The 21,446-nt window shown below is 51.9% G+C and overlaps 1 protein-coding gene across 4 annotated transcripts in view; it reads right to left on the bottom strand.

The window, feature by feature from the left end:
- The window catches only part of COL27A1 (collagen type XXVII alpha 1 chain), a 185,918-nt gene that overhangs the window by 140,448 nt on the left and 24,024 nt on the right, over nt 1–21,446 (bottom strand). The window contains exon 1 of one of the 4 annotated variants that reach the window (XM_029203590.1): nt 1,933–2,457. The exons of the other annotated variants lie outside the window; for them this stretch is intronic. Within the exon in view, the coding sequence (XP_029059423.1) occupies nt 1,933–1,994 (62 nt within the window). The 5' untranslated portion in view covers nt 1,995–2,457. Of the gene's footprint in view, nt 1–1,932; nt 2,458–21,446 lie in introns of those variants that run through there. 4 annotated transcript variants of the gene reach the window in all.

Genomic DNA, 21,446 nt, shown 5'->3' with positions numbered 1-21,446 from the left:
ACTACATGCCAGGCCCCGTCCTGAAAGCCTTTTACAAGCACAGGCCCACTAATACTCACAAACGCCCTTCTGGCTGGGAATGAGGATGCCCGTTTGAGGGGATGAGAAAAAGGAGAAGCAGAAAGACGAGGTGCCTGCCCCAGCTCACAGGGCAGAGGCAGGATTCGCACGGCTTGACTGAAGTGCCCTCTCTGCCCATGGGTGTAAGTTTACGTTTTGCTTCCATTTCCGCCATCAACTGAAATGGCATTTTCGTGTGCCAGGCAGGTTGTGGGGTATCCAGAGGGTCCCTGAACACAGAGAGGGAGGAAGAGCCTATGCCAACAAAGTAATGGGCGGAGTGTGCTCAGGGAGGGACAGACCGTGGGTTACATTTGGAGGGCAAGCCCCCTCCAGTGCGGCATCAGGGGTGCTGATGGCTGTTGAGCTGAGCCTTGCGGATGGCAGGCTTATGGAAGCACGAGGGAGGAAGAGTGTTCTGAGTACAGGGAGGAAGGGGAAGGAAAGAGAGGCCAGGGATGCTCCATAACGGTGTCATGGAAGCTGGGCTGGGAGCAAAGCTAGGAGGCACGCAGCGGGCCAGAGGGCGCAGGGTTTGGGGCACTGCAGTGGTTAGGGAGGCAGGGGCTGGGCCGCAAACAGTGTCACTGCCCACTTACCTAAAGCTTGGGCCCCACTGTGGGGCGCTTGCCCGGCACCACTTTTCTACCCAACCGCTGGCATCTGCCCTGGCACAGGGTCTTCTGGAGAAAATGAGTCAGCAGTGTGCTTACTGGTGCTGTGTGTGGGGGTGGGGGGGCGGTGAGGGGCGGGGAATCTCAGCCAGCCCACTTTTTCCAAGACATGGGAAAGAGAGGGGGAGGCATCACCCCCCTGATCCCAGCGCAGAGCGGGCAGGGCATGGTGGCCAAGGGCGGAGCTACAGCCCTGACCAGCGTCTTGGGAATGTCCTCCGGTCCTGGGGGCAGGACGGACAGGGAGCAAGTTCTGCGCTTCTCTGGGCCGTAAGCACGAGCCGCAGTCCACAGGGCCCTGAGGGGCTGCTCCCATCCTGCCCACTGCCACACACACAAACACGCGGTGACTCCCTCTGGCACGTGCTCACTCCTTTACAACTCCTACTCCACAGGCTGGGAATCAGAGCCTCTGGGTCCCAGCCCCTCCTTGGAGATTCCCTGCCCCTCTCTGGCCCTGAGTCTCACATCTGTGCGAGGGGTTCGAATTAGTCATCTCCCAGGGCCCTTTATGCCCTGACATGCTGGCTCTCACTTTTTCCTCTCTCACACGCAGGACAGGAATTGAGGACCACCCCCCGCCCCTCCCCAAGCAGGGAAGCACTGAGACACACAGACCCAAACAGACTGACACACATGTGGAGATTTCCAGAAACAGGGGACGTGCAAAGACACACAGACACTGAGACAGCAGCAGAAGCCGAGACCCGCAGCCCTAGAAATTTGCAGACAAGTTTCCCGAGAACCGACAGAAACGGAGACTTACAGGCTCGGGACCTGTGGACACGGACACTGGAACACACCGAGACAGTCAGAAATGGAGATTCCCCCCTCCCCCAAGCATCCAAAAAGCCCTCTTCCGCGCCCCCCCCCCCCGCGCCCGCCCGCCGCTCCAGGCGCCACCCCCACCCCCCAATCCCGATTCCCGGGGCTGGCTCTGCATGGGACCCTCCCCAGCTCGGCCCCCGCCCCAAGGCGATCGGGCAGCCGCGCCAGGCAGGGAAGGGCGGGCAGCGCTCTCGCCAACCCTCGCCGGGCCGGGGGCGCTGCCCGCTTTAACCCTTGGCGGCTCGCCTCGCAGGGGTGAAGGAAGGAGCAGGAAGCTGACGTTCCGCTGGAAGCGTCCCGCGCGGCGGGGGACCCCCGCCTCCGGAGCCGCAAGAAGCTGGGGAGGGGGCGTCCCCGAGCCGGTACTCACCTCCCGCGCGCCGCCGCCGCCGCCGCTGTGCCTCGGGCCCCCCGCGCCGATCCCGCTCCCATGGCGGGCCCCTACTTCATGCTCCCGAGCCCGGGGGGCAAGTGTGGGCGCGCCCCATGGGGCCGCCAGCCCCCCGCCCCGCCGCGCCAGGCGGGCTCAGAGCGCTCGGCCCCCACGCCCCCAGCGCAGCCCCGCTCCCAGGGGCGCCCGAGCAGGCAGGCAGCGCGGCCGGGGCTCCGCGGGCGCCCGCGCCAGGCCCATGGTCCCAGGAGTCCCGGCGCCGCGCTCGCCCCTGCCTCGCTCTTCTCTGCTTCCACCGAAAAGGAAGAAGAAGCAGGGGAAAAAAACCAAAATTCAAACTTTTGGAGGCGGGCTGCTGGCGGTCCCCGGAGGCAGAGCAAGGCCGGGCGAGGGCGCGCGGAGGGCGGTGGAAGCTGCCTCCCCGCCGGCCTGGGGGAGGAGAGGAAAAGGAAGGATTTGGGGGAAATGAAGGCGATTTAAAGTCTCGGCCCGCGGTGGCTCTCCACCTTCTCTCCTCCCCGCGCCGGGCCGCCCTCTGCTGCCCCCTGCTGCCCCCTGCCGGCCGCAGCCGGGGACACAGCCTCCGCGGGCCCACGACTGTCCCGCTGAGACACTCCACGCCCCCAGCCCCCCTGTAAAGATGGGGAAACTGAGATTCACAGAGAGGAAAGAGTTGGCCAAGACTGTACAGCGGGATGATCACAGTTCGGAGATTCGGGACCTCTAGATCGTGAGACTGGGGGTCCCCGAGTTGGGGGCAAAGATAGAGGGGGAAAGGGGACAGATACTATTGCTGAAAGGAACCCGGAGTTCCAGGGACAGATCTGGGACTAGGACTCAGTGTCCAGACTCTCATGAAAACAACAACCAGTGTTCTACCACACATATACACACACCTATTTTCCTCCCAGATTCAGGGCGCCCTGGAGGACAGACTTTCCTGGGCACGTAGTGGGTGCGTTTGTTCAATGTTGATCACCTCTCTCTCTCCTCCACGCAGTAAGAAATGGGAGCTTAACCTACCTCCTCACCCCAGAGTAGACCAAAGGCTCCCTCAGATCCCACTAGGGAGCGCAGAACTGCACACCTTGATGCCGCCACAAACACCTGGCAAATTCGCACACCCACAACCCCAGTTCGAGCCCTGGCATCAGAATCCCCCTCCGCCTCCACTTCCACGACTTGTTCCCTGGTGCATACACACATTCCCACACATATCTACACTTGCTCCAAACTCAGACACACACTCACACTCACTCACATGCAGGCACAGCCACGCACTCCTCCTGGGCTCACACAAACACACCCTGGGGTGTCTGGACTCTGGCGCACACCCGGACTCCACACACGCAGACGCATGCACATGAGTGCTTACACGCGCACAAATGCATACTAGCCTAGCCTAGCCAGATCCTCCCAACGCACACACCCGCGTGCACACCTCTCATACATATCTTCACGTGCACACGTAACAGCCCAAGTGCACACACTCACTCGCGCTACCCCCCACTTGCACACAGGTTTCCGCTAGTGCCCATCGCACGCGGGCACAAACACACTCACTCCTCGCACGTGCACCCCCTCCCCACACGCGCTCACCTTTACGCATACACACACCCGTACCCCCAGCGCTCCAGGAGCCCCGGGCCACTTACTGGGTCCCTAGATGCGAGGCTGGACGGTCGGTCCTTCCTCGGGCGCCTAACGGCATTTGTATTCATGGGTCCCCGCAGCCCCGGGCGCGGGCACGGGAGCGGGGGCGGGGGGGCGGGGTCCCCTTCCCTAAACTGGGCGCGGGCGCTCGGAGCGCAGCGGCACCGGGAGGGGCATGGGCGCGCCGGGCTGCGCCACCCGCCCGGTCCGCCTGCGCTCGAACTTCAGCCGCTCTGCGTCCTCGGACTCTGGCACGGGCTCCGGGCGCGGGGGGCGGTTCATAGGTGCAGGGGCCGCGGCGCCCGCCGGGCCTTTTGAAGTCTTCGCTGGGGGCGGGGAGGGGGCGCTGAAGGCGGCCTTTTAAACCGTAGCTGCACGCGGGCTCGGTCGAGCAAGGTGTCTGGTTTCAGCAACTTTAGGAAAAGTCCCAAGCCGAAGGGGGTGGGAGGGCCGACGCGCGAGCCAAGCAAGCTAGAAAAAGAAGCCGCGTAGCCGCGCGCTGCTTCCTGCAGGGGGCAGAGCACCGGTGACTGCCAGGAGGGAGGCCCAGCGCGGTGCTGGGGAACCCGCAGGCGGCTGGACGGCGCATGGAACCACCCCGGCACGTCCACGTTGAAGCTGCGCTCTTAACCTCCACCTGGCCGAGCCCCAGAAGTGCAGGAACACCCGAAAATCTGCACAAATTGTGCCTGTTTGTGCGTTCTTCTGGGGGAGAGGGGCCACCGGTTCTCTTCAGGTTTTCAGAAGTCCACGGCTCTTGAAGGCTGCGAACTCCCAGTCCGATAATCGTTGATGTATTTTGAGCTGCATCCCTTGCACTAGGGAGATCCTGCGTTTATTTACAATTTTGGTATTTTGTTCATCGTGGATTTTGGGGGATATGTTTTTGACATTTTTAAAGTAGTGCATTAAAATATTATGTATCTTGATTACTTAGAGGTTTTTTGCCGCCCCCCCCTTAAATGTAAAGCTCCATTACTAAGGGTTTTTGGCATCCCCCAGTATTTTGCAGCTCACGTGCCTCCCCTGAGCCAGGTGTGGCACCGTTCTAAGTGCCACCGCTTATGGGAGGCCTGTTATCTCCATTTACAAATGAGAAAACTGAGATTCTGAAAGGTTAAGGAATTTGCCTGAGATCACTAAGCTGTTAGGTAGTGGAGGTGGGATTCGAACCCAGGTAGTCTGATTCCTGTCTTTGCAGCTGAGCATGATGATTTAAATCTTAGCCGCTAGAGGGTTCTGAGCAGATCCTTGCCAGCCTCTCCAACTTCATATTCTTCGCAGTGAGCTCCACTCTCTCTGATGCCTGGACCCAGGCTCTGGACAAGCTGGCGTATTTCAAGGTCTTGTCCATGCTGTCTCCTCCCAGGCTGTTCTCTCCCCGAAACCCCCTTTCTGCCTGTTCACAGACTCTCTGTCCTTTTAGGTGCAGCTCAAAGCTCTGCTCCACACCCGTATTGTAGCACACGTCACATGGTATTGTCATGGTCACATCTAACTGTGTCCCCACACCCAGCATGGAGCCTGGGATACAATAGATGCTCAAACCATTAATAATTTAAATGAATTTCTTTAACTCTTACAGTGTGCAAACCCCTGTACAAAGCTGGGGGAAGAGGGTCTGCCACTATGGAGTGAAAACAAAGAAATTTGTACATAGTCCTGTTTCTGGGCACACATATTTGTAATGTGGTCAGCAACTTGGGTCAAGGAAGGGGGCCTGGATAGGAGACATCAGACACTGCCATGTCACAGAGAATCCCCTGCAATCACATAAAGATAACACAAGAAGAATGTGATAGATGCCATCAGAGAGATACAGATGAATTGAATTGTCAAGCAGACTAACGGATGGAGAGAAACCAAGGAAGGCTCCCAGGAGGAGGTGGCCTTTGGGTCCCGAAGTGTATGTTGGATAAACATGCAGCCACTGGGGAAGACGGCTCAAGTGAAAGAGTCACAAAAGGGCCCAGATGGTGGGAGCAGATTTTAGGCTGGTTTTGGAGGAGGAGTGAGGGGAGCCCAGTGAAGAAACCATCCAGTTCTCCCCACTGCACCGTGTGGGTGATGATGTGCAACTTACTGGCCAGAAAGACATTTCCAGACAAGGGGACGCATTTCCTCAAAGATCAGGCAGCAGGTCAGTGGCTGAATTCTAAGCTCTTTCCAAATCTCACTCCCAAATCTGAGTATGCAATGGTGAGCCCCAGAGAGCCTTGCTTTAATGAGAGAAGCCCAAAAGACCCATGGGAAACCCCCCAAAGCCCACAAAGATTGATGGTGTCCCCTTTGAGCCTCACTCTCCTCATCTGTAAAATAGGTGCATTGAACATGATCCTCAGCATGTGTCCTTTGAGCTCGGGAGTAGGAGACTGCTGTAAATATTCAATCCAATGCAGTAACTAATTATTGAGGGCTACCTGCGTTTTCCTAGGTTGGAAGAGAAACGAGGCTCATGGCCTTCCAGGAGTTCGTGGTCAGCTGAAAAGAGCAGATATGGACACTGTTAAGAACTCTAGGGAAAGGACCTTGTTTCCTGCCTCCACTGCCTCTTCACACCCAGTCTTCCTGCCAAGTAGGTTCCTGGCACAGCACCAGCGACTGGGCACAAACAGTCTTCATGAAAGTTGGATCCAGAAGACACTGACTGAGCAATTACCCACCCTGTGAAAGGGATGGGGTGCTCACCAGACAGCCAGAAAGGGGCAGAAGGCGATGAGCCTTGGAACTGGGTGGACACCGCCTGCAGGCCCATGGAGATGTTTTGGGGACGAGGCAGAAGGATAGGAATTCCCGGCCTGGTGAGGACTTTCCAAGGCACATAGTTTACTTTCTGCCCAAGCGGAGCAGCCATGGACCCATTGCTCTCTGGGGCGCATCTGCCTTGAGAGAAACTGTTGATCTCAATAGCCTCCGTGATGGACACTTAGTAGGGGCTCAATAAATGTTTGACTAAATCACTAGATGAAGTCTGCCTGCAAAAAGAGGGTTGTACACTGCCCTGGTATCAGTCTCCACCGATTCATCCACCAAGTTTTCCGGAGGACCCACTGTGCGCCAGGCTGTGCTTCCTGTTCTCCAGTGTTTGCAGGAGGAGATGAGCAAGGAGACAGGCAGATAACGCAGGTCAGGAAGTCCTGCCTCAACTCATTCTTGTTTCACTGGTACTGCAGAACTGGGAGCAGAACTTGGATGCCACGTATTAGTCCTCAATTTTCCAATGCCTGACACGGCTGGGCACACCGGGATGGGCCTTCCTTTCACATCGGGCTTGCATGTCCCATAGGATGTGTGCACATGGTGCACATCTAATAACAGAGTCATTCGTTCCCTGGTCGCTCAGCCAATCAGAAGACGCTGGCGTGCATCAGGCCCTGAGCTGGGCACTGGTAACAGGTAAATACAAGTTGTGGTCCCTGCTATGAGCAGTTGCCCTGCTGAGTTTCTGACACTGGCATGAAACATGGTGCCTGGTACATAGGAAGTACTCCATAAATGCTGAGTGAATGATGGAAGGAAGGAAAGGAGGGACGGAGGGAGGGACGGATACATGCGTGAGAGTAAAGTTTGCCAGATTAGCCACCTGCTCTCTCTCCTACATCAGGATCCTCCCTCATCAACAATGATTCGTTGGTCACGTGCCATGCGGCAGGCCCAATTTCAGGGGCTGCAGATACACCAGTCATACTCCATCCTGTTCCTTGCTGTGTTCCCGGCACCCAGGATAAAGCATTTCAGTGAACTGACCTGAACTCCAAGCTGGAGAAAGAGGCAGCCTCCAAGAGTGTCCCCTCCCTTTGTCCCCTCCAGGCAATGCCAGTCTAGTCCTCCTCCCCAGGGGAGGAGACTGGAGCTGGTATTGGCTGTCACCACTGCCCGCCTGTCTCCCAGAGCTTGGGTTCTGCATTTGGGGCCACGTCACTCTGGCCTGTCGGCTGCCAAGACCCCAGAAACAATCATTCCACCAAGAGGAATGAGGGCTGAAGCCAGGGAAGCTCCTGGGCCACTGTCCAAGAGACAGCACATCCTCTGGGCACGTGATCCCATTGTCTGGGCATCCCAGACCATCTCCCCGGGGCCTTCGCCCTGCTCCCCAGTCTGGCTTTATTTCCTCAGGACTGGGCCACGTGGCAGAGGGTTGGGAGATGTCCAAAGATAATTTTGCAGGGGTTGATATTGACCCAAATAGGGGACCCCCAAAGAAATTCAGTCCTGGAAGAGCCCCTAGTGCCACCTAACTCAATTTCCTCATTTTACAGGTAGGGAAGCTGAGGCTCAGAGACAGGGTGCCTGATGCTCTCAAGGTCACACAGAATCAATGGGGGGGCTGGGGTGAGAAGCCAGGCCTCCTACACTGATGTCTAACTGTGGACAGTCAAACCTATCTCCTCATCCTTCCATCCATTCAGTCAACGTTGGAAGAATTAGACCCGCTTTCCAGGTGTGAGAGCTGTGGCAAGTTAAGGTCTCTGGACTCTCTCTATCTGTCTGGAGCCATTGGCTGTACCGAACAGGGAGATGGTGATGAGTTCCGGGCCATCCCTGCAGCCAAGAGTGAAGACCAAGCAGTTGATGAGCTCTGAGACTTTTCAGGCCTTCACCCCTGTCACCAGTTCTGCTGGAATGTGCTTCTTCACTGGATCCCCCCTTGGATTCCCACAGCTGTACCCTGCCCTGCCCCTATCCCGCCATTTCACATCAGGGTGGATATTTATCTCATGCACCTACTCACCTCAAGGCCATGGCTACGCCTTATCTCCATAGCATCCCCAGGGCTCACTCTGTGGTAGCCCACAATAAGCCCTCAGTAAATGCTGGATGAACAAGGATGGAATGGAGGAAGGCAGAGGTGAGGGAGGGAGGGAGGGAGGGAATAAGGGAGGGAGCAGAAGCAGGGCTGGAGACTGGTTGACCATCATGCTAGGACATTCCCATGGCTGGGGCAGGCACTGTTCGGTTCATCCTCGCTAAGAGAATTCCATCTTCATCTGTCCACTTCTAAGCTGCCTCATCCTCCAGTGGAGACGGCATCCCTCTCAAGCTGTAAGGGTTGACTCCCGCTTCTACTAAGCCCACCATGGTGGTCTCCTTCTCTTGGCCAGTGAGTGGCTTGGGTGTAGACATAAGCCACAAACCAGCCACTGAGATGTGAGAGGAGTTATAGGCAGAAAGAAACGAGCTCCTTCAGGACATTATTGAGACGCTGAATCAGGCACACACGCCTGGACTGCCCTTTCTCAAAACAATGGTGTCCCTCATGTCTAAAACACTTTTAGTAGGGTTTTCTCTCGCTGCCAGCTGAAAGCATCCTAGCTGATGTAGCAGGGGAACAGGAACTTTGGTCTGTACCAGACAGACCAGGGGATTACAATGACAACAACGACAATAATAGCACAGGACAACTTCATTGCCAGCATCTCAAGTTTCCACACAACAACCCCATGAAACAGCACAGATAGCCGCATCTCCAGTTTAGAGACAAGGAACCAAATGCCAAAAGGGAAGGGTCCTGCCCAAGTTCACCCAGCAGCGAGGTGACAGAAATGGGGCTAGAACTGTGGTCCCAAGTGCTCATTACAATATACCAGGACCTGTGTGTGTGGTGAGGTCGGGGTGTGTGTGGGGGGGGGTCTCTTCACAGCCCAAGGAGTAGTCAATCAGAGCCTGCTGGGGAGGGGCCCACTGAGTGAATTTGAAAGAGTTGAAAATGCGTCCAGTCCACAGTTCCACAATGTCCTCAGCAAACTCCTAAGTGGCAGATGTGCTGTCAAACACACTGGAGAGACAGCTGTGTTAGGGAGTCGTCATCCCCTCCACCAGCTGAAACCTGCACTCCAAGAGTTTGGCGACCTCTTCACCCCATGTCCAGACCATGCGATGTGATACATTCCTGCTTGTGGGTAGTTCCAGGAAAAGATGACCAATGCAAATGCCTCTGGATGCTTCTCTTCATCATAAAGTGAAGACAGAGGAGCCACACACATGCTACTCTACCTTCCACCCAAGAAAACAGTTCTGCAAAGAGCTCTTCAGACACATGCCGTCAAGCCAGAGCCCCTAAACAATGGCTGTCGAGAACAGCAGCTCCGAAGTCAACTAAAGCCTGACTCCATGGAGGAAATCACTCTGAAAGTAACAACCCCACCCCCTAAGGCACCCTTTCTCCAGGCCCAGCATTCTCGTTTCCTCATCTGGCACCAGTGTCGCATCTTCCAGCATCATCTCCTCCAACTACTGCCAAGTGACCACAGCAAAGCTCCAAAGTCCAGGTGGCATCTGACGAGCATGGAGTTGAGCACGACTATCACCTCCCCCGATGTATATTCTATGCTTCTATTAATTTGACCCGAGTGCCTATTAGCTTTTTCGGTAACACACCACAGCATTCACACTAAGCTGATGACCATTGAGAACCTCTACGTTTTTCTCATGTGCCTGCTCTGGGGCAGTAAAGTTTTGTCCTCCTAAGTGGAGCCTTTTCTAAGCATGGTCCATCCTTTCAGCGTATCTGAATTGTTGTTTGTTAAATACGCTTCTCTCGTCCTTGCTTAAGGACCCGTGACTATAGGACACGGACCACTGGCCACGCTGACGGCCATACTGACTAATAGTGTTACTTTGTCCCCATGAGTTGGAGGCATTTCACGTTTCAGTGCTGTTGATTGATAACAGTGAGACTAATGCGTTGTACCCGGTCTTGGTGCGATCCCCGAAGCCTCTGCCCTTGGGGCTGGTTTGCTAGCAAGAATATGCCTACACGACCGGCTGGGGATAAGAAACCCCAGCTGAGACTCCATTTCGGGGTTCCCTGGTTTGGGGGCATTCCATGTACAAGTTAGTGGTCACTGATCTGAGAGAAAAAGTGCACCCTGGTCTGGCCCTTCAAAGGGAGGACAGTTGGGGCTCACACCTGGCCTCTCCAGACCCCTTGCTGTGAGGCAGCCTTTGGCTGTGAAGAATATTCTCACCCTAGTGCAGTTGCTAGATTGCACTGTTTTCCTGCAAGGCACTGCACATATGTAAGCATTGTTGTTTTGAGCCCTGTGAGACTTTGTCAGCCCTCGAACCCTGCCTAACTGCTGTCATTAGTGTAGGACCCTATGTACTAATACCCACACACATGCATTTGCAAGGGTGAAAATAAAATGGTGATAATCAGAGATGGGTGATAATCAGAGATGGGTGATTACCACTCCTCTTTCCCAGGGTTGGGCAATTTATTCACTGAGGGGTATTTTCTCCTTATTTTCTGCAGTTTTTCTTTTTTTAAAAAAAAATTAATTTATTTTATTAATTTATTTTTGGCTACGTTGGGTCTTTGTTGCTGCACGCAGGCTTTCTCTAGTTGAGACAAGCGGGGGCTACTCTTCGTTGAGGTGTGCAGGCTTCTCACTGCAGTGGCTTCTCTTGCGGAGCACGGGCTCTAGGCGCGCGGGCTTCAGTAGTTGTGGCACACGGGCTCAGTGGTTGTGGCTTGTGGGCTCTAGAGCACAGGCTCAGTAGTTGTGGTGCAAGGGCTTAGCTGCTCCACTGTATGTGGGATCTTCCCGGACCAGGGTTCGAACCCAGGTCCCCTAAATTGGCAGGCGGATTTTTAACCACTGTGCCACCAGGGAAGTCCCTGCAGTTTTTCAACCAGGTTCTTATCTGGAATCTCACCTATCTGGATATCTGGGAATGGTTGTGATTTTATATGAACCCCGTGCCTGCCCAGCACCTGAGGTTGGCTGCAGCACGTGGCCAGGTTGACACCCCTGGGCTCACGTTACAGCTCCACTCTGTACTAGCACTATGGGACCTCGGCAACCCTCTTTTCCTCGCTGAGCCTGTTTCCTCTTCTGTGAACTTAGGGTTACTAATGTGAGCCTCCGTGGTGACTCTTCCTTTCTCCCACCTCATCAGTCCCTGTGATCAAATACAGCTGGCCTTGGCTGGATGTTCCCCCCAAGGGAATGGGTCTCTCTGCTTGTTGTGTTGAGTTGCAAAAGCATGCTTCTTCTCACTGGCTGCCCTTGTTGAAAACGTCGGTAATGGCTAACATCATATCTCAGTTCAAATCCCTAGCTGTGTGATCTTGGGCATGCCATTTAACTTCTTGGTAACCTCTTTTGTACATTTCTCCATCTTTTGAATTGTGATAGCAGTAGCATCCTCGTCTTTTTAAAAAGTTTACTGAAGTATAGCTGATTTACAATGTTGTGTTAGTTTCAGGTGTACATTAAAGTGCTTCAGTCCCAAATAAAGTGTTGGCTCCTTGGCGAAAAAAAAAGAATATATATATATATATATATTAGTTTTCAGATTTTTTTCCATTATAGGTTGTTGCCAGATACTGAATATAGTTCCCTGTGCTCTACAGTAGGACCTTGTTGTTTATCTATTTTTTATATAGTAGTATCTGTTAATCCCAAAGTCCTTATTTATTTATCTATTTATTTTTATTGAGCATCCTCATCTCTTAAATTGGTATAATAATATTACCAACCTTGTGCCTATAATGAGGACTCAATGAGTTAATATATATAAAGCACCTAGAACAGTGTCTGGCACATGGTAAAAGTATAACAAATATAGGTTGTATTTATTACTATCATTATTTTTGTGATATTCTCAGATCGTTTAGGTGCCAATCCTTCAGAATAAAACAGTAGTTCTCGAAGTGGTGAAGACATGAAACCTCGGGGCCAAAACTGGCCCCGGGCTGTCCTTTTTCCTGGGTGAAAATCTGAGAATCTTTTTTTTTTTTTTTTTTTAAATCTGAGAATCTTGATTGCTTTGGACTCTCTGATGTCCCAGGGACTGCAGCTTCATCCCGGGAAGCCACCCAGAGGCATGCATCCATGTCCCTGTGCACAGAGGGTCAGGGCAAGGAGCACTTCATGATAAAGCCGATCCAGTCTCTCAAGTGGGGAAAATGAAGCCCAGGGAGTCAGAAAGCACCGCCCCACCATGGAAACGCAGCAAGCAAGGACCAAAATCTCTTCTCCCACTGGTGCGCTGGAGCCGGCTCATGCCTACTCAGACTGGCTCAGGAGAGCAGATGGTTAATTTTTCAGGAAGTTTGTGAGCTGCTGTCAAGCTCTTATTAAGAAGTAAATTGCATAAACTTAAAATTTTAAAAGCAAATTATATTAAAAACGAAGTAAGCAACACTCAAAACTCATCTCTTTCTAGTTATCTTAGTGCATTTTACTCTTATCTGTGTCCTTGAAATTATTGACATCTGTTGTAAGTGGAGGGTGGACATACTACATAATGATGTTCTACCGAGCATCTCTGCTTAACTCGACATTCAGTGACATACACTGGCAGCTTGGCCAGGGTGGGAGTACTTACCCCTCTGAAATTGGCCAATGTAATGAATCAGGGCTTTTTTTCCCCAGAGATCTTGTTATTTATTAGCTCACCCCTGAGGTCTCCTGCTTGGGCTGGTAGTCTGGACACTGCAGAAGTAGGAAGCATTCTCCTCTTCCCCTGGATCTGCAGTCTCCTCCCCCAGCACAATCCCAGGTCTTGCTCAATCCTGCGGCATCACTTGGTGCTGTGGCCTTCTCTGCCTTCTTGAAATTTCCTTTTTCTGCAGCATCACCTCTTCCAACTACACTGTGCTCCTTGTGGTTTCCTAAAAACAATACACATTTCTCCCCCACTCCTCTGGTGCTTTACATATGGAGTTCCTTCTTTAGAGGGATGTTCTTTCTCTCCCTTTCTAGATTCTTATCCTGCAAAATTTGGAAGGTATCTCCTTTTCTGGGAAAATTTTCTTAAAGGCCCACCCCCACCCCAATGCAGGCTGGATATAGTGGGTTGCTGGCAGACAGTTAACAATCGGCTCTCCAGAAAGGGAGGGGAAAACCTGGATCCTTAGCCTCTGCCAGATTCTGAGTGCAGGGTTGGGAAGCCGATATGAGTTCATTCCAGCACATCACTGGCTGGATCACCGGCCTGCCTTTTCTGTCCCACAGCAGCCCTCCGACAACCCCCATAATACAGTGCTGAGCCAAGCCATATTACAGCCTGGCAAAAGGAAAAATCAGTCTTTTTGATCCTGCCTTCATTTAAAAGTTTTATCTTTTGTTCATCATGATTTTTTTGCATTCATTTTGATTTTTTAAAATATTACAGGGGGGCTTCCCTGGTGACGCAGTGGTTGAGAGTCCGCCTGCTGATGCAGGGGACGCGGGTTCGTGCCCCAGTCTGGGAAGATCCCATATGCCGCGGGGCGGCTGGGCCCGTGAGTCACGGCCGCTGAGCCTGCAGGTCCGGAGCCTGTGCTCCGCAACAGGAGAGGCCACAACAGTGAGAGGCCCACATACCGCAAAAAAAAAAAATTACAGGGAATTCACTGGTGGTCCAGTGGTTAGGACTCGGCCCTTTCACTGCCGTGGCCTGGGTTCAATCCCTGGTCGGGGAACTAAGATCCCGTGAGCCTCACGGCAAGGCCAAAAAAATAATAATAATAAAATAAAATATGACAGTAAAATATTATTTATCTTGATGACTGAGTTTTTTGGCATTGCATTAAATTTTGTTCCTCAGATAAGTGCTCTACTCACCTCACCCTGGTTCCATCCCTGACATGATAGCCCATACCACACCGTTATAATCACCATTGATACAGTTGTCTCCCTTCCAGCTTATAAACCTAGGGGACAGGAATTTATTTCTGTGTTCCTTGGCACATGGTAGGTGCTCAATAATTATTTTTCAGCGAGGGAGTGGATGAACAGATGGATAAAACAACACCCCCTCGGTTCCTTTGTCCACAAAATAAGACACGCTGATGAACGACATCGTCTGTTCTTAACTGGGGGCAGGTTTGGAGCTTTTGAGTTTCAGCTCCTCCAACTCAACAAAGATTAAGCCTGTCCTTGACCCGGGTGAGCCAGCCCCTGCGCTGGGTATTTTCACTAGGACCAATCTGCAGACACTTCCCACCTGAGGCAGCAATGGAAGGAAGTTGAATTTGGAAAGTGGAGACTGTACGAAAACCAAGGGCAGGACATCACAGAAAGACAGGCGTCCCTTGGATCCCAGGAAAGACTTTCTATCAGTTTGTATCACCTACCTCAAGAGGTAGCAGAGTTCCCATCTCTGGTTGGGTCCCAGGAGACTGCCATTTGGCAGGATCAACAGAAATGCTAGATGCTTCAGGATGGCTTCCAGCTCAGTTTGCTGGGTTATCTGCCATCTGAGGGTACAAGGACTTGTTCCTGTGCCTGGTCCCTTCTTCACCGTGACGACCACCCAAAAAGAGGTCTTCTGGAGATACCCCATCATTGGCTTCTCAGGCATCTCACTGCACTCCAGTTGGGGTGGGAGTTAAAGGGCTTTATTTCTACAAAATTGGCCATGGCTTCTGTTTCTTAAGCACTTGTTATGTGCTGGACCCACTGCACAGAGCTTTGCACACATTAGCTCACTGACTGCTCACAAAACCCTCAGAGGTAGGAATTATTCTACTCATTTTACAGATGGGAAACAGAGGCTGGCAACTTGCCCAAGGTCACACAGCTAGTAACTGATAGAGCTGAAATTCTAACCTAGGAACCATCTGATTCTAGAGTCCATGATCTGAATCACGTCTATGCAAAGAAAAGGAATTTCTAAGATAGACCCCTTTTGAGTACTGGTGCCCATGAAAGTAAAAAAGTGGAGGTAGAAATGGGCAGGTGCAGCCATTTTTGTCCTTAACTCTGACCTGGCCTTGTCATCTGCTTTGGACACGCTTCCTGCTCTCCCAGCCCACCCAGCACAGAAGCCCCTTTCCTCCCACCATTCCATTCACCTCTCCACCAGTCTTCAAAGAGGAGCTGCATGTTCCCAAAGGGGGATTCTTCAGCTTCAAGACACTTGTAAAAATCCACATTTCAAGGGGGTGGGGGAGAGGGAGGTGTAAACAAGCAGTGAGCATCTCTTCCGTGCCAGTCTCTACATACATGCTATCAATCCTTACCACAGGACTCGGGGCAGGTGCTCATCCCATCTCCATTTAAAAGCCTGCTTTGGCCAATATTGTACTCACTAGCCACATGTGGCTATTTAAATTTAAATTCCTTAAAATTAAAAAATAAAATAAAAGTTAAGCTTCTTAGTCATGCTAGCCACATTTCAAGTGTTCATCAGGCAAGTTCTCCAATCAAAAGACATAGAGTGGCAGATTGGATAAAAAAAACAAGAATCTACAAAATGCTACCTACAAGGGACTCACTTTAGGGCGAAAAACACACATAGATTGAAAGTAAGGGGATGGAAAAAGATATTTCATGCAAATGGAAATGACAAGAAAGTGGGGGTAGCAATACTCACACCAGACAAAATAGACTTTTAAACAAAGTCTGTAAAGAAAGACAAAGAAGGACACTATATAATGATGATGGGCTCAATTTAAGAAGAGAATATTACACTCATTAACATGTATGCGCCCAATATAAGAGCACCTAAATAGATAAAACAAATACTAACAGACATAAAGGGGAAAATTGACAGTAATGCAAGGGTTCAAAAGCCACGTGCAGCTAGTGGCTACTGTATTGGACAGTGAAGACATAGAATATTTCCATCCTTGGAGTAAGTTCTATTGGACAGCACTGTATGGAGGAAGAATGGGACTCTGAGAACGACTTGCTTGGAACCACACAGAGAGTTGTAAACAGAAGTGGGATGGGACCCATATTTCTTGCTTCCAAAGCCTCTACTCCCAGAGCCTGGACTATATTTGCCACCGCCTGGCCCCAGAACAAGGAGGATTGTTTGCCTAGGATGGTAGGTCGACTTGGGAAACCGAATAAGAGATCAGAAGACTGTGGGTGAATACCAAAGTGAAGAAAAGGAGCCAGCTGTTCTTGAGGGTTATTTTTATCCTGCCCAGATATCCTGGGGAGCTGCTCCCCTCCCCTTAAAGCTATTTTTATCTCAAGAGCTGGAATCAGAATGCTGTCTCCCTTGGATGGATGGAAGGAGCCACTGACACATCATAATTCTAGCAATGGGACCTCCCGTTTGCTTAACAATTTCCAAGGTGGCTTTGTATCCATTCTCTGGTGCCATTCTCGAGAGTGCAAGCCCCAAATTACAGATGGGAAAACTGAGGCTTGGATGGGTGCAGTGAGCTGTTTCAACAGCTCCCATGTGGCAGAGCTGGGATTTAATGTCAGGCTGAGTCTGGGGTGGATTTCACACCCAAATGGAAAAAAAAGCCTGAAATTGTTCCTGAACTCCACCTCACCCCTTTCTGCTTGATAGCTTTGAACTTCTTTTCTCTGGTCCATGACACAGAGAATTCTAATCTTTTTCTTGCCTCCTCTACAGTCTTGCCGGGAGTCTGGCCAATGGAAAAGCTTTTGGTAAATTGGAAAACACCCAACGCCCAGAAAAGATTTATAATAATAATAATTATTATTGTTATTATTGTCATCATCGTAAGCTGTGAAATCTACCACTGTAGGCAGCCTCCATCCCTTCCCCCTCTTTGGGCCTCAGTTTCCCTGCTTGAAACCTGAGCAGTTTGGCCCAGAGGATCTCCAGGGGGCCTTCCTTCCAGCTCTGGCTTGCCATTTCTATGACTCATTCATTCAGTCAACAAGTGTTTATTGAGTTTGAGCAGCCTGACACGGTGGGGAAAGGAAGGACCAGAAGGCTCTCTGTCCAGGCTGTTGCAGCCACATATGCAAATTTCCTTGTGTTTTCAAAAGGCAAATTATGGGAAACATGTTATTCACCATAACGCACTCACCCCATCTCTCAGGGAAAAAAAAAAAGTCCCTCCAGCTCCACCAAGAACTAAGCTAACAGAAGACAGAAACCCACCCTTGTTCCTCTGGGCAACTTGCCAGAAGCTGAAAAGGGGAAACTGTGTGCAGCATGTGTCTCTGGGGCTGCTGCAGACCCCATAAACAACCTGTGTTTGTCTGAGCTCCCTCCATCCTGAGAGGTCAGCCACAGCCAAGGAAAAAAACAGCCTTGTTCTGTGCCCGGCCGTCCCCAGAGAGAGGAAAATTGTCCATAAATATTTTTATCTTCATGGTCACCAAGGGAGCTGAGAGGAAGGCTTTGATTCTCCAAACCCCTGGACCACTCCCTTCCTCTGGGGACCCCCTGGTCGAAGCTGACCTGGGCGTCCCATCTCCCACCCCCAAATTATAGGCTGCTGCCCACGTCGCCTGCCCCCAGGAGGTGGTGGGATTAGAGGCGGGACCACACTGTACACCGTGGCCAGCCTCAGGACTGCTAGAATCGCCTCTCCCAGCCAGCTGGCTTCCTGCTGGGAGCTGGGTGGTCAATGTAAAGAAAAGGAGGACCCAGAGGTGGTGCTGGGTTGGGGGGAGGGCCCCATCTGGATCTAGAGTTGCCTCGCTCATCAGAGCCCATGTAGAGGAGGTCCTGAGAGGCAGTTCTGATCCGAGAAGTGGTTTACAGCAAAACAGATCCTTGGAGTCCAAAGGACTTTCTAGATCCAGAGAAAGAATGGATAATGGTGCAATTTCAGACTCTGCGATAGCCACTGACACAGACATTCTGGGTCAGGAATTCCAACCCAGAACTCCTAAAACCATCCCACATGGAAACCTCCTGTGTCCCGTCCTGCCTTGCTGTCACCTCCTTGCCTATCTGAAGAAGACTGCTACCTTCTAGAACTTTCTAGAAGGGAACGCTGCACTGGGGAGTATATCAGACATGAGAACCTCCAAGGGTCATCCAAGTGCGAGGTTCTGTGGTTCCTAGATCACTTGAGCCATAAAATTTCATGCCCAAAGCGTTAGACTTCTCATGCCTTTTGATGCCAGGGCTCTGAGGCTCTAAAATCCTGGAATCCTACTTGGCACTGCCTTTTGGCTTCTATGATTCCATGCTTCTGAGGCTAAGATTTCTGTGATTCTTCAACTCTGTGACCTACTTCAGCGTAGAAAAGGACCTCACACAAGGGGGCATTCAGTCCCAGCCCGGATTATGCGCAAAGGCAACCTGTGTGGCTGCCTGACCTCTCCTCTTTCTGTGATGGGCAGCATTCCTGGCCCCGAGGCTTCCAGAGCCTGGCCTGCCTTCTGACCTTCTCCTAGCCAACTCCCCACTTGGCCCCTACTTAATCCCACCCAGCCCCACCCAGCCCACATCACCAGGTGTGGACAAGGAAGCTGCTGTGGCAGCCAATGCCCTGTTCTCCTCCATCAGCATCCATTCCCACAGGACAGAGAGAAAGAGAAGCAGTAACTGTTTCCTCAGGCAGTGTGCTCCCCAGTGACTCAGAAACCAGAGAAGGTGGGATTGTCCCTGGACCCAGTCATAGCTTGCTTCATCCATATCTGGGTGATTCAGAGACTCTGTCAGCCTCAAAATATGCCCTTCCGCGGCCTACCCTTGTTGGAAACCCCATCTGTAGGAGATGCTCCTTTAGACAGAGGTCTCTGGATAGACTGTGTTAGCTGGAGGGGAGAGAGGGATCCTTCATTCTTCTTTCACAAAGGCTAAATGTCAGTCCACAACACAGGGTACAAGAAATATGGCCTTCCTTTATTTTCTTTGAATAAACTAAATTCCAACTTTGAGTCCGTGCATCACCGTGCTGGCAGGAAATTCAGTGTTGGTCATTACTGGGCTCCTTTACATCCCCCTATCCTGGTTCTGGTCATGCAAAGGTCCTGGGGTCTTATGCAGAGTAATACATTTTGGGAGATCTCTCTGTCCTTCTGCTCCCATCTGTGGCCACTGAGGCGCACACTGTCTGTGCCAGATGTCCCTTTACGTCCAGTGACCTGGTGGCAGGTTCTGGACATAGGAAGCTAAGAAACCAATGTGTTGCATCCAGTCTTCCTAGGGACACCGTGGAGCATCCCCTCTGAGGCTTTATCTGTTTCCCACCAACCCGAGGACCCACCAATGCCAACTTTCTCCTCCTCCTCTCCTCTTCCCTTCCCATCTGGGACCCTTATCTCCTCTCTGAGCTCACACAAGACTTTACATCAAGCAGCCCCAGCGTTCGGCTCTCCCAAAACTCCAGCCACCAGAGCATCTTGAGGGCTGACCAGCTGCTTGAACCGGGGATGAAGGAAGAAGCACACAGATCACAGCACCAATTAGTACCTCACAAGCTCATCGTCCCATGCACACTTATTCGCACTTGACCTTAGAAGATTTATTGGAGCAGCTGGCTGGCTCCTTGCTAACAAAGATAAGAGCAGAACCCCAGAGGAATGGGTCACGGCACGGGTATGGTTTGTGGGGTTGGCAAGGAGGTGAGGTCTTGGAAATTAAAGCTTGGCTGGAGCGGCTATGTTGAGAGGGAGGGGTTTGGAAAGGGGTGGGGTATTTGGGAGAGGCCTGATTGGCTCAATGCTTCCCTGGCCCTGCCTGCAGCCCTGGGAAGGGTCTTGAGAGCTGCTAGGGAGAGAGAACAGCCACACTTATGAGGAGGCCTCTGGCAGCTGTGCAAAAAGCACCGGGCTTGGAGTCCCAGAGCCCTTTCTGGCCTTGAACTTACCAAATTCACTATGAGACCTTGAACAAGTCTGTCCACCAATTCCCCGAAGCCCTCCACCCACCTCCTCCAGGCCTTGGTTCTCGATCTGAAAATACAAGCATTGGGCTTCCCCTCCTATAGAGCCAGGTCCTGATTCCCTGGTGCTGATGACCACATATCTCCAACTGGGGGTCTAGCATCATCCTTGTCTTTGTTCTCCATGGAGCCCCTCCCACCATCTTGAACAGAGCTGGCCAAAGGCTGCTGTCTGTGTGGGCTCTGGTCAGGAATCACAGCTCAAGGACGGCTGGGGATGGGGTGGAACACAAGCCAATCAGAAGTGGTTGCATCTCTATATGTACCGTGGAATATTATTCAGTCATAAAAAAGAAGGAAATCCTGCCATTGGCGACAACATGGATAAACCTTGAGGGCATTAAGTGAAATAAGTTAGACAGAGAAAGACAAATACTGTATGATCTCATGTTTATGTGGGATCTTAAAAACCAAACTCACAGAAAGAAAAGAGAAAGAAAAAAGAGAAAAAGAAACCGAAGAGAGGAGAAAATACCAAAGAAAAGAAAAGAGAAAACCCGACGGAGAAGTGATGCAGGCACCCCTAGTTCTCAGCCCCTCGGTATCAGGCCCAGCCATGGGCAGGGACAGGAGAGAAAGAGGCAGAGAGACAGAGATGGAGGCAGGAAAAGACAAAGAGAGACAGAATTCAGAGAGGCAGACAGAAAGGAGACTGGAAACATAAAGAGAAGTGGAGAGAGAGAAGACAGAGCCATGTACAAGAAGAGAGAGGACAGAAAAAGAACAGGACAGATGGCACCGGGAGAAATATATGTCTTAAATGGAGGAGAGAGACTTCCCTGGTGGCCCAGTGACTAAGACTCCAAGCTCCCAACGCAGGGGACACGGGTTCAATCACGGGTCAGGGAACCAAGATCCCACATGATGCACGGCACGGCCGAAAAAAATAAAAGGAGGAAAGAAACATCACAGGAAGAGAGCAAGAGAGGGGTCAGAGATTCTGAGATACAGGCAGAGAAATTGAAGGAGAAATGGGCCAAGGAGAGAGAGGAGAACACACACGTGCACACACATGGTCACACACAGCACACACACCGTCACACACACCAAGGACGGGCCAGGAGAGGAGCTGGAAGACACAGGCTCAGCCTCTAGCCAGGAGGGCCCTTCCCGCTCAGCCAGACCCCTGGTGACCCCCAGAAGCCCCTCAGAAGCCCCCAGATGCTGCAGCCTGGTGAGCTCAGATGACGTCACTACAGGCTGCTCCCTTTGCCTGCTGTGCACCCAGCCCAAGTCACGCGCATCAGTGGCCTCCTTGAGATGCTGGTACAAAAGCCCGCCGGGGCCC

This window comes from Monodon monoceros, unplaced genomic scaffold (genome assembly GCF_005190385.1).
Source record: "Monodon monoceros isolate NGI ecotype Baffin Bay Population unplaced genomic scaffold, NGI_Narwhal_1 Super_Scaffold_5, whole genome shotgun sequence".
NCBI lineage: Eukaryota > Metazoa > Chordata > Mammalia > Artiodactyla > Monodontidae > Monodon > Monodon monoceros.
This window is presented reverse-complemented; position numbering and strand designations above follow the sequence as displayed.